The sequence below is a fragment of the Vulpes vulpes genome, chromosome 4, assembly GCF_048418805.1.
Source record: "Vulpes vulpes isolate BD-2025 chromosome 4, VulVul3, whole genome shotgun sequence".
Taxonomy (NCBI): Eukaryota; Metazoa; Chordata; class Mammalia; order Carnivora; family Canidae; genus Vulpes; species Vulpes vulpes.
Window position 1 is genome coordinate 100,655,822 of NC_132783.1, and position 14,913 is coordinate 100,670,734.

A 14,913-nucleotide genomic window follows, 5' to 3' on the forward strand; every position below is an offset into this window, starting at 1 on the left:
CATCATGGAGTGTACCAGGGATGGGACACCCAGGTTCAGGCATAGGACAGAAACCCCTGAGAAGGGTGTTGGGTGAAGTGCTACACTCATGTGGGCTGAAGGTTATCAGCCAAATGCATCAGCTAATTTGGGCTAGAGGAGAAGACAGGGAAATCTGGCAATGAGGTTGCAGAAGAAACTCAGTGCAGAAAGAGAGATTGCCCACAGAGCCTCCTTTTCCTCACACCCACACTGCTTAAGTCCATCAGGGTCTAACCCCTTCCTGTCTTAGTTTCAGCCTCTTCACATGCTGCTGAGCAAATCAGTCTTTTGCATGCATATGAACCACTGACTGCCTCAGGAAGCACACAGGGCTGTCTCAAAACATGAAGCCTCAGCTGAAGGATGAGTAGAATCTCTTCAGGTGAAGAAATCAAAGGAAGAGCCTGGGCAAAGGCAGGGCATCAAGAGAACTGCAAGATATTGGGTACCAGGCCAGGGGGCTTGACTGGGAACAAGTGTCCTGCTAACTTTTACTCTTGTTTTGCTATTTACTTTAAGAAACTCAAATTTTAGGAAGGGAAGACTGTCATCATAGGCACGTGGTTCTTGATAATTTTAGCATTATTCCCTAATGCTAGTTTGCACACAATTCCTCCTGGATTTCAGACTCAGTTCTGGGGTTTGCTCTGGATGTGGCCATCAGAACTTCTTGGGGTTTATGAAGGACTGGCTTCCTCCTTTCCTGGGGACATCTTCCAGGGCTGCTTACTCTGAATCAAGGAGACATGCCTGGATCTGCTTATTCCACAGCTGAGCTCCCACCAAGCACACCAGCTGGTTTTTTGATGGGAAGCTGCCCATTAGTCAGCTTGATTGTCCTATCTCTTTTGATAAGGGAGAAATTAAGAGAAGCAATTGGGCAACATTATTATGATGGACACAGCTTGGAGCAAAGAGTCCAAGGATGACCCCCATTCACGGAAAACAGGTAGGTGGATGTCATGGGGATGCCACAGTAAGGAAATTCTTTAAGGCAAAAAAAAAAAAAAATCACACTCAGGCAAGCCTCAGAAAGCCACTAAACACATGAGGCCACCAAACACAACTATAAGGTCATAGTCCAGAAATGAAGGTCTTGCTTATTTTTTTAAATATAGCATACTATCAGGTACTTGTAGTGTTCACTTTGCACACCTGCTCCCAAGACATTTTCTGAGCCAGCTGGTGCAGACCTCTGGAGGGAATGCTGACCTGAGGGTAAGTATGATGCCCTTCATCTCACATTGTGTGCTGTCTACATGTTCCCAAGCTTCACACACTTCACTTCCCCCTTAAAAGGTAGCAGATTGCAAACTGCCTTTAAATACCCACTCCAGGGTTTCACTCCCCCTGATCCCAACTGGTTATATATGGTATCTTCCTCTATCTGACCTCCTCGACCTGATTTCTTTTCAGGCTTTTTGCCGAGGGGACAGCTGGTCACTTGCCTTTATGAAACTAGACAGCTCCTGCTAATTAATCCCTAGGCAGGAGAGTACCCTCTTACACTGGTATCATCAGAGCAAACTACAGATCTCCCTTAGCTTATAATGGGATTCTGTCCTGATAAAAACACTGCAAGTTGAAAATACAGTTAAGTTGAAAACACATTTATTTATTTTTTTAATAATAAATTTATTTTTTATTGGTGTTCAATTTGCCATCATACAGAATAACACCCAGTGCTCATCCCGTCAAGTGCCCCCCTCAGTGCCCAACACCCATTCACCCCCACCCCCCACCCTCCTCCCTTCCACCACCCCTAGTTCGTTTCCCAGAGTTAGGAGTCTTCATGTTCTGTCTCCCTTTCTGATACTTCCTACCCCTTTCTTCTCCCTTCCCTTCTATTCCCTTTCACTATTATTTATATTCCCCAAATGAACGAGACCATACAATGTTTGTCCTTTTCCGATTGACTTATTTCACTCAGCATAATACCACATTTAATATCCCTAACCTATTGAACATCATAGCTTAGCCAGCTTACCTTAAAAGTGTTTAGGACACTTATATTGCCTTGGTTGGGTAAAATCATCTAAGGCAAAAACCAATTTAAAATAAAATGTTGGTTAGATCATGTAATTTACTAAATATTATACTGAAACTGAGAGTATGGGCATAGAATGGCTCTAATTATATCAATTGTTTACCCTCATGATCATGTGGCTGACTGGGAGCTGTGGCTGACTGCTGCTGAGAATCACAATAGAGAATCTACTGCATACTACCAGCCCAGGAAAAGATAAAAATTCAAAATTTGAAGTAAGTTTTCTACTGAATGTGTATTACTTCACACCATCGTAGAGTCAAAATATTGTAAATTGAACCATCATAAGTCACCTGTAGTGTCTTTTCCCCTTAGAACAATGTTTTCTAAAGTGATTGGCAGAATGACACATCCAATTGATAATTTTTGCACAAATAAGTTTGAGAAATTGAGAGAAATTGAGCGAGTCTGTTTAGAGTGGAATGCCTCAGTACTTTGACTATGTTAATGTGTACTGGAAATCTTCAAGAGGGGTTATCATATGCAGTGGTTTCCAAAGGTATTTATTGAAACTCTCTTTCTGTTTTGGATTAATGCTTCGTGGAACATGTTTTGAGAAACCATTGCTGGGGAGGATGCCACTCATTCTTTCACTCAGCCAACATTTACTGTGACACGACCAGGAACTGGATAATGCAGTGGGTACAACATGGTTTGGGGACTGTAATGACTTGTATGTTGCAGTCTCTGCCCCACCTCTTTGTTGACATGTGACTTTGGGCAAGTGACTTCACTTCTCTAGGAGTCAGTATTTTTATCTTCAAAGTGTGTATGATAGTACTACCTAACTTTAAGGGTTGCAATAAACAAGACCACATGAACTAATATAGGGAAAGTACTTATACTCGACACATAGTAAGTGTTCATGGCAGCCATTTCTGTCATCATCATCATCATCATAATCATCATCAGTTTTAGTTTTATTAGATAGGAATGAGGAAGATGCAGAGAAAACTCAGAAATGAGTATAATGCAAAGCATTATATAATTATCATGCCTCAGAGAGATAAAGTGTCATAGGAATCGAGGGAAAAGGTCTTCTAATGGGCATAGTACTGCAATGGACTTTGCAGGATCAGTAGGAGTTGAAGTGTTGGCAGGCAGGACTGTGAAGAGGGCAGGGTAGTAGCAGGAAGGAGAAATGCATGGAGGAGGCAACCCAATTCAGGTGACCTGTGGGAGTAGCTGGAGAACAGGTGAGGTGGGAAAAGAGGTAGGGACAATGGTCGGAAAGGCTGACCGAAGGCCAGAGCGAGGAAGGCCCTGAATGCGGGCGGAAGAGTTTGGATGTTACTGGGTGAGGATAAGAGAACCAATAAGCAAGAGAGGGGTAAGATCTATAAGGATTTTAAGGAAAGGCAGTTTGGAATCTGCTGCCTTTTAAGTACCTATATTAAGGGAAATTGTTTGGTGGCAGGAGATGGTCTACAATGAGAGGCAGAAATGCTGGTGGAGGAGAAAGTGGGGTAAACCAGGTGAGAAGGTGTGGTGGAGAGGACAGGGGATCAAGATCTAAGGGAACTGCTAAGGAAGACTTAAACATCAGCCTTCCTGAACTGGGCAAAACTACTGACCACTGACAGGAATCTATTGTGTGAACAGGTACTTATTGCACTGTTAGAAGCATCTACAGTGACTGGACCCAGAAAGTGGTCCTCATTATTCAAGTTTGACAGGACTTTTCAGTGAAAATACTTGGCCAGAGACACTTGCATTTCACACAAGTTGCTCACTCCCTCCATGCTAGGGAAAGCCCCCTACTGCCATGGCAGCTCCACAGGCCTCTCCTGGGCAACAAACCTCTGATGCCATACGCTGTCAGTTTTGACTCATGGTTGAGTATGACCCCTGGGAGGATCAGCTCTTTCTAGACAATACAGATCTCCCAAGTTGTCCCAGAGGAGAAAGTGCTGGATAGGGGCGGGTCAAGATGGGGGCAGGCAGGAGGGCTGTGCTCTTTGGACACACCTTGAGGGAACCTTAAGTAGGGAAGTAGGGTACTTGTACTCTTGAGAAGGAGACCACGCTGATACACAGCAAGAAAGTGCATTTTAATCTTGGCTTTGGGCAGGAAAGCATGATAAAGTAGTGACCAAATCTGATCTGCCAGGGCACATGAATAATGTCCCTATCCTACTGTCAAGGCCCTGAATGAAGCCCAGGCAGATGGAACGAGGATATCATTATGAGGAAATGGGCTGGGGATTAGGGAGGATGGCATACCTTTTTGAAATCCCCACTCCTTTGATATTCACATAGCATCATGTCGAAGAAGATTGGTATGGTGGCTTTCCGGAGCTCAGCCTCAGGGATAAGTGTCATCTCTAATATAGGTCCCACCATGCCTGGGATGAAGCAGATTTTGTTCTGGCCTGTAAGAGAAGAGGCACATAGACACATAAAACAGTTTTCGTGATGCACAGATCCTCTTCAGACCAAGCCTGGGGAAAGAAAAAAAGGGAGGCAGAACAATAGTTAGAAACAATAGTTAACACTTAGATAGTTGTTTACGGGAGCCAGGCACCATTTTGAACACTTTACATACATTAACTCCTGTAAGAGGAGCATGCATCATCCAGAATGAGCTGTTATTAAGGATAATAACATGAGTGTGTTTAAAGCACATCACTGTTTACAAGGATTTTCACCTGCACCATCTCCTCAGTAAATGGAGCCCCAATAGAATATGTTAGTGAGAGCAAATCACAGGGATATTTGAAATTATGCCTGTCCGTGTCACAAACCATGTTTCTGAGACTGGAGAACATGCTTTTAGCAACTGTTCCATGCAACAAGAAAAGCAAAATCTGCTGCTAAGAATCTGCTATAACAGTAGGGTCAGTGGAATAGTGAGGCATTCTCATGACCCTCCCCTTGAGGAAAAGTATGGCCAATGGAATAATGAGTGGAATGGTGAGGCATTCCCATGAACCTCCCCTGGCTCTTGGCATTCTAGCTAAGCTGGACTGCTTCCTGTGTCACAAACTCACTTTGTGTCCTCCACTGCCAGGCCTATGCACACACTGCTCCTTTGTTGATACTTTTTTTTTCCTGTCTGTGCCCCAATACTCCCATTATCACCTGGATTCTCCTGGATGGGTCCTAGGGGATATGTTAAGAATATCCCCCAACACATGCCCCCCATCCCCAGAGATACCATAAGCCCTGCACTGGTTTCTTGTGTTGTGCCTTCTCATCCAACTTTGCAATGATGGCTTTATTTGTGGAATAATATGATAAATGTCTGCCTCCCCTATTTCACGAGAATCTGAGACAACAATATCTGTTCTCCCTTTGTATCTGTGGCACTGAGTATAAGACATTTAGATGTTCAATAAATGTCTGTTGAATGAAGAAACAAATTTGTCTGGCTCCTACACTCACTAGCTATATGACTTGGATATGCACCTTATAAAAATGCAGTAGCAATACCCACATGTTGAGAAGATCATGTGAAAATACACCTGCATGTACTTCCAAAGCACAGAGCCTGGAAGAATCAGCAGCACCCAGGGGCATGAGTAGTGTGGTCCAGTGGTTAAGGGCATTGATCCTGGAGCTAGATGGCCTGAATTTGTAAACTGACTTCATCAACAAGCTATGTGATGTTGGACAAGTTGATCTTACCACTTGGGGCCTCAGCGTCCTCATCTGCAACATGAAAGAATAATAGTATTTACTTGATAGGGTCATTGTGGAGAATAAATGGATTATTACTTACAAAGCACCCAGGATGGTGCTTGGCACATGGCGTTAGCTATTACTGTTCTGATGTTTTACCAGAATAAACCATTAAGGGCAGCCTTGTTGAGCAGAGCTAAGCAGACCCTTGAGAATACACACAGGAGATGTCACAGAGAAGAAGCATGAAGAGAGTCACTTAGGAGTTGTAGGGACTTCCTGGGGAGCAAGGGCAAGCATATCCACACAACCTTAACATTGAAGCTGGTGCCCAGCTGTTCCATCAGCAGCTGCCTCTTTCTTCTGAGTCTCAGAGCCCAAGAAGCCCATCAGGGGATTTTCCATCATCAGGGCAAACACTAGGGGTCTTAACCTGGGGCAGAAAGTTCCTGGGGGTGCAGAAACTCAGGTGGCATGGCATACAGCCTGGTACTGTTGCTTTCAATTAAAGCTCAGAAAAGGAGCCAAAAGGGAAAGCAGCAAGAAAATGAATTTTCATTCAGCCTAAATGAGCCTTAATGTTCAAGTATTTCCCCAGAATTCAGATAAAAAAGGCATCATCCTTGGACTATCCTCAGTTAGTGAGAATGAAGTGGTGAAGTCAGGCAGAGAGTTGAGTAAAATATAAAGACACTTTTCCAGGATATCCGCTTCATTATATGTTGCATTTGGATTACACTTGAGTTTCAAGTCTTCACTTTGGCCCAAATAGAAAAGAAAAAAAATTGTACTTTCTAGCAGGTTTATAGTAATTGCTAATCTAGGTTTTTTTATTTCGTCCTTCAAGATCCTTTAAACCCACAGTGGGGTTTTAAAATTCAAAGTCAAGTGCAATAATAAGTAGAAAGTAAATGGAAACTGTCAGATAAGCCACCATGGGATGGGGAAATTGCTTATGCAACAAAGGCCTTTAGAATACTGGAGGGCATTGGGTATGATAAGGATATATTTAAAGGTTTAAAATAAAGAGCGGACATGCTGTAGACCAGGGATTTCTTAGGATACTTTTGACCTGCATTCTTTGCAGTCAGTTGAAGAGATGTTTGGAAGGATAGGGAAAATGGAGAGATGCTGATCTCTAAATACAGTGTGAGCTGAATGCCCTTTATAGTGCTCCATGAAGAAATTGTGTTCATTTACATCAAAAATGGAATTTCAGCTCCTTGGATTTTGTGTTCAAATAATCTGAATGTGCATGTATGTGTGTCTTTGTATACATAGACACGTGTGCATGCACACAGAGAGAACATATTTGTAGCTAATTGAATGCAAACGTATTTGGGGGGAAAAATCCTCATTCAAGAGACACACCTGCTGCTGTATTCAAAAAAAAAAAAAAAAAGGCAAGGCAAGGCATCAGTAAGAGGATCTTTTTTCACATAATGGAGGCTGAATCTCACTGAGAACAGATACCAATTAGAAAAGGCTTTTAAAGTGCCAATAAGCCAGCAGGATAAATCCAAATGCCAAATTATATAGGCTCTGGGAAAGGCTCTGGTGGTAATGAGAGTGCAGAGAAGAGCTTTGGCATGTGGGTGGAAAGGAGTCCTGTGTGTTCTCTGGCCTGGATTTCTAATCTGTACAATGGCCTCATCTATCACACCTCTCAGGAGGAGACTGTAAGACTGAATGCAAAGGCCATGAGGCCACTAAAATATGACCTAGCGAAAAAGGAAGGAGGAGGAAGGAAGGTGGGTGAAAAGGAGGAAGGAAGGAGACCACCACTGTGAACCTTTGAGAGGACTGGAACAAGTCATTGACCTTGTGAGGCTCATAGGGACAGAAGGGGCACTCTTTCAGAGAGTATATGGCTCTCCAAAGGTGAGTGCACACTCTGAAATGAAAAGGGATGAGGACAAGTTATGACCTCCTGGATTTCAGAGTTCTGCATCCTCCTGGGGATGCTGAAGTAAAGCTGGGCTGATCCAGAAAGATCACTCATTCAGTGCCAGAGGGGGGAAAGAACATAGATCTCTGCTGCTCTGACTCAGGCTTGGAGAAGCTCCCTTCTGGCACTGCTCCGAGACAGGCAGTCTGTTTGCTCTGCATCATCCAGCATGTGCCCGGCTCCAGATTCCTTCCAGGCCTTTAGAACCACTGAGCCCTACAACCTGGATTGGGTCCCACTGCCGCCACTCCATGGCTGTGTGGCTCTGTGCCTGTCATTTAACGTCCCCGATCCTCTGTTATCTCATCTGTAAAATGGAGATAAAGACAAGCCCTGCCTGGTAGGATCTTTGAGAAGCTTAGAAGAATTAATATAAACAAAGGGCTCCACAGAGTGTCTGGCTCATTAGAAAGGCTCAGTAAGTACTGATGGTGATTGTGGTGATGATGATGTGAGTACTATCAGCTCGGCCTCTGCTAGGTTCTGGAAAAAGCAACATGCAAAGACATGTTCCAACTCATGGAACTCCCTGGAGTTTTTTGTGGAACTTTGTTGACCTGTCAGTTTATTTGTTCACCTCCAGAGTAAAGAGCAAGCATGGTGAGGGGTTCAGGACAGATTTATCTTCTCTGCCATAGCTGACACTCATGACCCTCCAGACCTTTCTCTATCCCACCTAAATATTTTATAATCTGCCCTCAAAAATGTTTGAAAAGCCCAAATCTGACCATGATGATCCACAGCTCATGATAATCTTTCAATGGCTTCCATTGCTTTTGGGACCCAGCTCTGCAGGCCTGTTTGGTTCAATGCTCCCACTCCATACCCAATTTCTTCCTCTTTCCTGCCTGCCTTCCCTCCTTGGACTGCCCCTCCTCCTCAGACCTGCATATGCACCCTTGTCCTCCTCTGGCCACCATGCTCTCCCCTCCCCCCCTCTGACCCCATTTCCATGCTGAACCCTACTCCCCACTTGTCCTCACAAACAAATCCCACTCATTCCACAATCTCATTCTATTCAATATGGAAGCTACAGCCACATGTTTCTTTTGAGCACTTGAGCTCAGATGTGCTGTGAGTATAAAAAGCCCACTAGATTTCAAAGAATTAGTTCTGGAAAACAAAAATTAAAACAACTTATCTCAATAATATTTTGTGTTGATTACATGTTGAAATGATAACATTTTGGAGTAGGAGGTTAAATAAAATATATTGTAACATTAATTTCACTATTTCTTTTTACCTTTAAAAAACTGTGGTCATTAGAGTATTTGCTTTTAGACAGGTGGCTCACATTCCAGTTCCATAGGACAGGACTATTCTGGAGTAAGGCTCTTCACTCTTCCTCATCTAGGCCATCCGGGGCTTACTCATGAGTGAGTGTGGGTGCTTTATAGATTCTCTGGGTGCCACAAGCTTCTGCTCTACAGGTATCTCCCCTTTGACCATTAAGAATGAACTCGGCAATTAGTAGGTTACTATTCAGTGCAATGACCGCAAGTCCATGAGGTCAAGGGCTATATCTCTAATCTTTTTCCAATTGTAGTCCCAGCCTCAGGCATAATGCCAGTCACGTAGAGGGTACTTGTATTAGTTTCCTGTTGTTGCTACTATAAATCATTATAAACTTAGTGGCTTAATATTGTACAAATTTATAATCTTACACATCTGGTCAGAAGTCTGAAATGGGTTTCATTGAGCTAAGATCAAGGTGTAAGCAAGAATGAGTTCCTTTTGGAGGGTCTTAGGAAAAAACTATGTGCTTCCATTTTGCAGCTTCTAGAGGCCACCTACATTCCTTGGCTCCCGGTCTCTTCCTCTACCTTCAAAACCAGGAGTACATCTCTTTCAAATCCCTCTCTGACTCCCCTGCCTCCTTTTATTCACTTCTAAGAACTCTATAGTTGCAGTCCAGGGTACTCTTACCATCTTCAAGATTCCTTTTTTTTTTTAAGATTTTATTTATTTATTCATAGAGACACAGAGAGAGGGGCAGAGACACAGGCAGAGGGAGAAGCAGGCTCCATGCAGAGAGCCTGACATGGGACTCGATCCAGGGTCTCCAGGATCACGCCCTGGGCTGCAGGCGGCGCTAAACCACTGCGCCACTGGGGCTGCCCCATCTTCAAGATTCTTTTTTTTTTTTTTTTATAAATTAATTTTTATTGGTGTTCAATTTACCAACATACAGAAAAACACCCAGTGCTCATCCCGTCAAGTGTCCCCCTCAGTGCCTGTCACCCATTCCCCCCCACCCCCCGCCCTCCTCCCCTTCCACCACTCCTAGTTCGTTTCCCAGAGTTAGGAGTCTTTATGTTCTGTCTCCCTTCCTGATATTTCCCACACATTACTTTTCCCTTCCTTTATATTCCCTCTCACTATTATTTATATTCCCCAAATGAATGAGAACATACATCTTCAAGATTCTTAACCATGTCTGAAAAGTCCACTTTGTAAGGTAATATACCCACAGGTTCTAGGATTAGGACATGAACATCTTTGAGGAAATGTTCTTCAGCCTACCACAATGCTTAATACCTGTTATAAATTGAATGAATCAATAATCAAATGGATGGATGGATGGATGTCTAATCCCATTTCCTATTTCTTGCCAGCAGCTTCTCCCCAATCTTAAGAGGCTATACTTAGTGCAAGCTGGTTGCTTTTCTGGAACATCTATCCTTTCCTGTCTTTCTTTCAATCTGGACATGGACCACCCTAGGGTCTCATTCAAGAACCATTTATCTCAGTAGAGTTATCTTTATTATCCTCATCTACCTCACATTTGCCTGAACTCTTAAGTCTCTACCACACATTTCATATTAAAGAACACACTCTTAATTTATTCTTTAACTCTTAGTTTGGGGGCACCTGGGTGGCTCAGTGGTTGAGTATCTGCTTTTGGCTTAGGTCATGATCCCAGAGTCCTGGGATTGAGTCCCACATTGAGCTTCCTGTGGGAAGCCTGCTTCTTCCTCTGCCCATGTCTCGACCTCTCTCTGTGTCTCTCATGAATAAATAAATAAAAATCTTAAAAAAATAAACTCTTAGTTTGTTCTACTTATAGAAATGGATGGTGGCTCTTCCTGGCAAGGCAGGAACCATGCCTTATCCTTCCTCAACTCTCCTACCCTTTCCTGTGCTGATCTGGGTACTCCACAGATTCTAAAAGAGTAAAGGCCCAGTTACTCTCACAGGTTTGCCAGTAGAGACCTCCCATCATACAAGGTCATGATGCCAGTTGCTAGAATTTGTCTTTCTTTCCCACAAAGACTGTTAACACAACAGCCTGATGTTAACCTAAGTGAATGTGGAATGGTTAAGTGCAAAGTCATTTTGGCAAAATGGGCATTGCTACACTCCAAGCAGAAATCAAATGCTATGATGTTACACTATCAGGAAAAGTACATTACATTTGGCATAGTCCCAGGATCCAAAAACACAGGTATTAACCCCTTAGTGGCCTGGTCCTGACAACAAAATGTGGTCCTTCTCTCTATCGAGACCTTTCTGTATGTACCCTCCGTCAACAAAGCACACACACACACACACACACACACACACACATATACACACAGACACATGCACACACATATTTGTTTAGGCTTTTCTCTTAAGAATGTTGAATAATCTTCAAGCCTGAGACTTTCCTTGGAATTAGCTATCTTATAATCATAGGATTGCTAACATCTTTCCTGATGAGAAGATGATGATACTGATGATCATGGTGATGATGCCCTGATTGCGTTGGGCATTAAAACAAAATTTAAAAGGTTAACATGCATTATGATTTACTCATTATCCATAGTCTTTGAAAAATAGTGCACTATTTCACACTCTTTGAAAACAATTTGCATATTCTGAAAAAAATATTAGTAAGAACATTGGACTTGGGGTCAAGAGACAGGTTTTTTCACCTCAGCTGTCACTGATTTGTTGTTGACCTTGAATGTCCTTATGCCTCCCTGGGCCTCAGTGAGCTCACCTATAAAATGGGGGAGGGGTTTGAATTAGATGATACATCAGTTATGGATGTAACAAAAATATGATTATCATGGCTAAACTGAGTAAGTTTTGCTTTAACTTTCTTCCTTAACAAGAAGTCAAAAGATGGTGGTGCCAGAGTTACTTCTCCATCCTTAGCATATGACTTATCTTCATAGCTTCAAACTGGCTACTGTATCTCCAGGTATCTTATTGTTTTCCAGGAAGGAAGGAGGGGAAGGACTATGGCTAAAAAAAAAAATGTGTTGTGCTCATTGAATTTGTCCCCTTCTCTTTTGTTTTAATTGGACAAAAAGGATTTCCTGAAGCCCCAACAAGTTTGTTTCTGCTGATTCTCTCTGGCCAGAGATGGGTCATATGGTCATCACCTGCTACAAGATATTATTAACTGAGCAAATTGTGATCATGGAAAAAATAAACCAGGATTCAGTTAACCAGGAAGGAGGGAAGAATGGCTATTGTGTGGGCTTTCAGCTGTGTCTGCCACAGATGGCTTCTAAGTTTCACTTGGTCTTGGATATTGCATAGATTGTACTTTAAAACCTATCATTACTCACTACATTGGTCTCTAGTGTATAACAGTGCTTAGTCCTGGTTTGGATTAGCAGGTTAGCCTCATTAGCACACTAGGAGAAAGCATGCTAATGCCAGGATCTAGTAGAACACAAGGTAGGGTGGGGAATTACCCATTCATTCTGCCTCCTCAGTCTGTTCACTTATTCCTGAAGGAAAAGGGCAAAGAGAAGGCAGCTATGTAACTAATAACTAACAGGAAAATCCCTTTAGGCTGATATACTTTCCTCTTTCTGGAAGTCCAGGCCGAGAGGTGGCCATCTTTGCAAAAGCATCCTTCTTGTTCTATACAGTGGACATCTGTGCCATTGACCTCTCTACAACTCCATAAACATCTTACTTTGGGAAACTCTATTTCTTTCAATGGGTGTAGGCATGGTGGGACCATGAATGGAGAGGTCGTCCAAGGAAGGCCAATAAAGTAGTGTCCCCTGAAGATTGGATCTTTAAGCAAGATGATGCAGCAATGGAACACGCTAAAGGCACAGTTTTGCAATCTGCTCTAGAACCTAGAGTGGCTCTGGCCCTCTTCTTCATAACCTGGTTCTCCTTGCCCTTCTGATAAGTACCTTCTCTGATCAAGGCAGGCACAGTTTCTCTTTCTTGCAAGTCCAAACACTAACAAGTACATCTTTTAATTGCATTAATTCATCCTACAGACATTTGCAAATAGGAAGGAATCTGTGATGTGCTAGAGTCCCTGCCCTGAATCTGCTTCTTAACCCACTATATAACCTTCTACATACCTTTTTACTTCTCTGTGTCTCAGTTACCTCATTTGTAAAATGGTGGGTTGGGCTAGACTTGCCTGAAATGCTTCAGGATTTCTCCCCAGAAAATCCTCAGGGATCTACATGGGGAGTTCAGAGGTGGCCTGTTATAAAAAGCTCTGTGCCCCTCACCCCCATTTCAATTAAAATAGATTGGCTTTCAACCAATTTATTTATTTATTTATTTATTTATTTATTTATTTATTTATTTTTAATTTATGATAGTCACAGAGAGAGAGAGAGAGGCAGAGACACAGGCGGAGGGAGAAGCAGGCTCCATGCACCGGGAGCCTGATGTGGGATTCGATCCCGGGTCTCCAGGATCGCGCCCTGGGCCAAAGGCAGGCACCAAACCGCTGCGCCACCCAGGGATCCCTCAACCAATTTATATATTGAGCATGAGATTCTTTTTTATTGGCCCTCAGCTAAAAATGAACATTGAAAATTTCTGGACAATCTGATCTCTAAAGGGCCCTTCCAGGTCTGATGTTCTGTGATTTTAAGCAGGTGAAATATTTGGTAACATCTTTTCATTCATCAGCATAATTGGGAAGTTGCAGGAACGTCTGCCAAAACATAATCTATATCTAAATAAAATCTTCTTTGTGCAAAACAACAGCAATGAAGGACATTGAGGAAAGAGCAGGTTATGTGGAAGAATTAGAGACAAAGCGCAGATCCCTGTTTTGCAATCCTGGCAATGCCTGGGGCGTAGGTGTGGGAAAGAAAACCCACCACAGCCGTAGCTCTTCTTTGCTGTAGTAAAGCAAAGAGTGCAAACTCCCACTCACACAGAATCTGGGCCCTGTCCTTCACTGGGCATGTTCAATGTTTTTGAATACTTCCAATTAGTGATCAATATTCAGAAATTGGAGATACACTTAAAAATTGTGTTTCTTGACTTCTTTTGAAAAACTGGAAGAGGAGACACTATCAGCCTTGTATTCTAACAGGACAGCAATCAACCAGATCAGGACAGCGACTCCCTTTTAGCTGGGGCATATTTTCACTTTGTTCCAAGCCCAGCAACTTCTTCCCATATTCCTGACCCTGAGGCCATGTGCCAACTACCAGGTAGACCTGCACTGCACTATGCTTTTTTGTTTTTTTCTATTGAAGAGTAATTAGACGACACATACAATATTTTTTATATCCCTGTCTTTATCCAAAGTGAAGAAATAAAAGACTGAGAAAGGCATGTTTTTCTAGAAAAACAGAGCAGAGACAGTATTTCTATACAGAAGTGGTCTTCAAATAGAAGTTGTTTTGCACATCTCTCTCCCCCTCCCCAGGACCATTTAACAATGTCTAGAGACTTTTTTGTTGTCACAACCAGGGAGGATGCTGTTGACATCTGGCGAGTAAAGGTCAGGGATGCTATTAAATATCCTGTAGTACATAGATAAGGCACCCCTGCAACAAAGATTTATCCAACTCCAGATGTTGACAGTACCCTGCTTTATGGATGTCTGTGGATTTAACATACCCGGGCCCCTTCACTCTTTTACATTACTTACCTGGGCCCTGCCCTTCAGGCACTAGTATTATAGGTCTGGTATTAATGATTAAAGAGCCAGAACACGAAAAGTAGGCTCTGTTCTGATGGGGCAAGGGTGAAAACAAAGATAAAAATTTTGACTTGAGGGGGGTCCCTGGGTGGCTCAGCAGTTTAGCGCCTGCCTTTGGCCCAGGGCATGATCTTGGAGTCCCAGGATCGAGTCCCACGTCAGGCTCCCTGCATGGAACCTGCTTCTCCCTCTGCCTGTGTCTCTGCCTCTCTCTCTCTAAAGTCTTTAAAAAAAAATCCTGACTTGAGTGTGGCCTGCATGTTTCACTCCCCCAGTTTTTGTTCTTCTGAAACACATAAGCACCCTGGGAGAAGGTGTTATTTCCCCATTATATGCCCAGTGTCACTCAGTCTTCCTGCT

The 14,913-nt window shown here is 42.9% G+C and overlaps 1 protein-coding gene across 1 annotated transcript in view; it reads right to left on the minus strand.

Annotated features, from left to right (window-relative positions):
• Positions 1 to 14,913, minus strand: part of DOCK2 (dedicator of cytokinesis 2) — a 397,545-nt gene that overhangs the window by 51,609 nt on the left and 331,023 nt on the right. Inside the window, exon 33 of the mRNA XM_072756626.1 lies at positions 4,292 to 4,440. Within this exon, the coding sequence (XP_072612727.1) occupies positions 4,292 to 4,440 (149 nt within the window). The remainder of the gene's footprint in view (positions 1 to 4,291; positions 4,441 to 14,913) is intronic.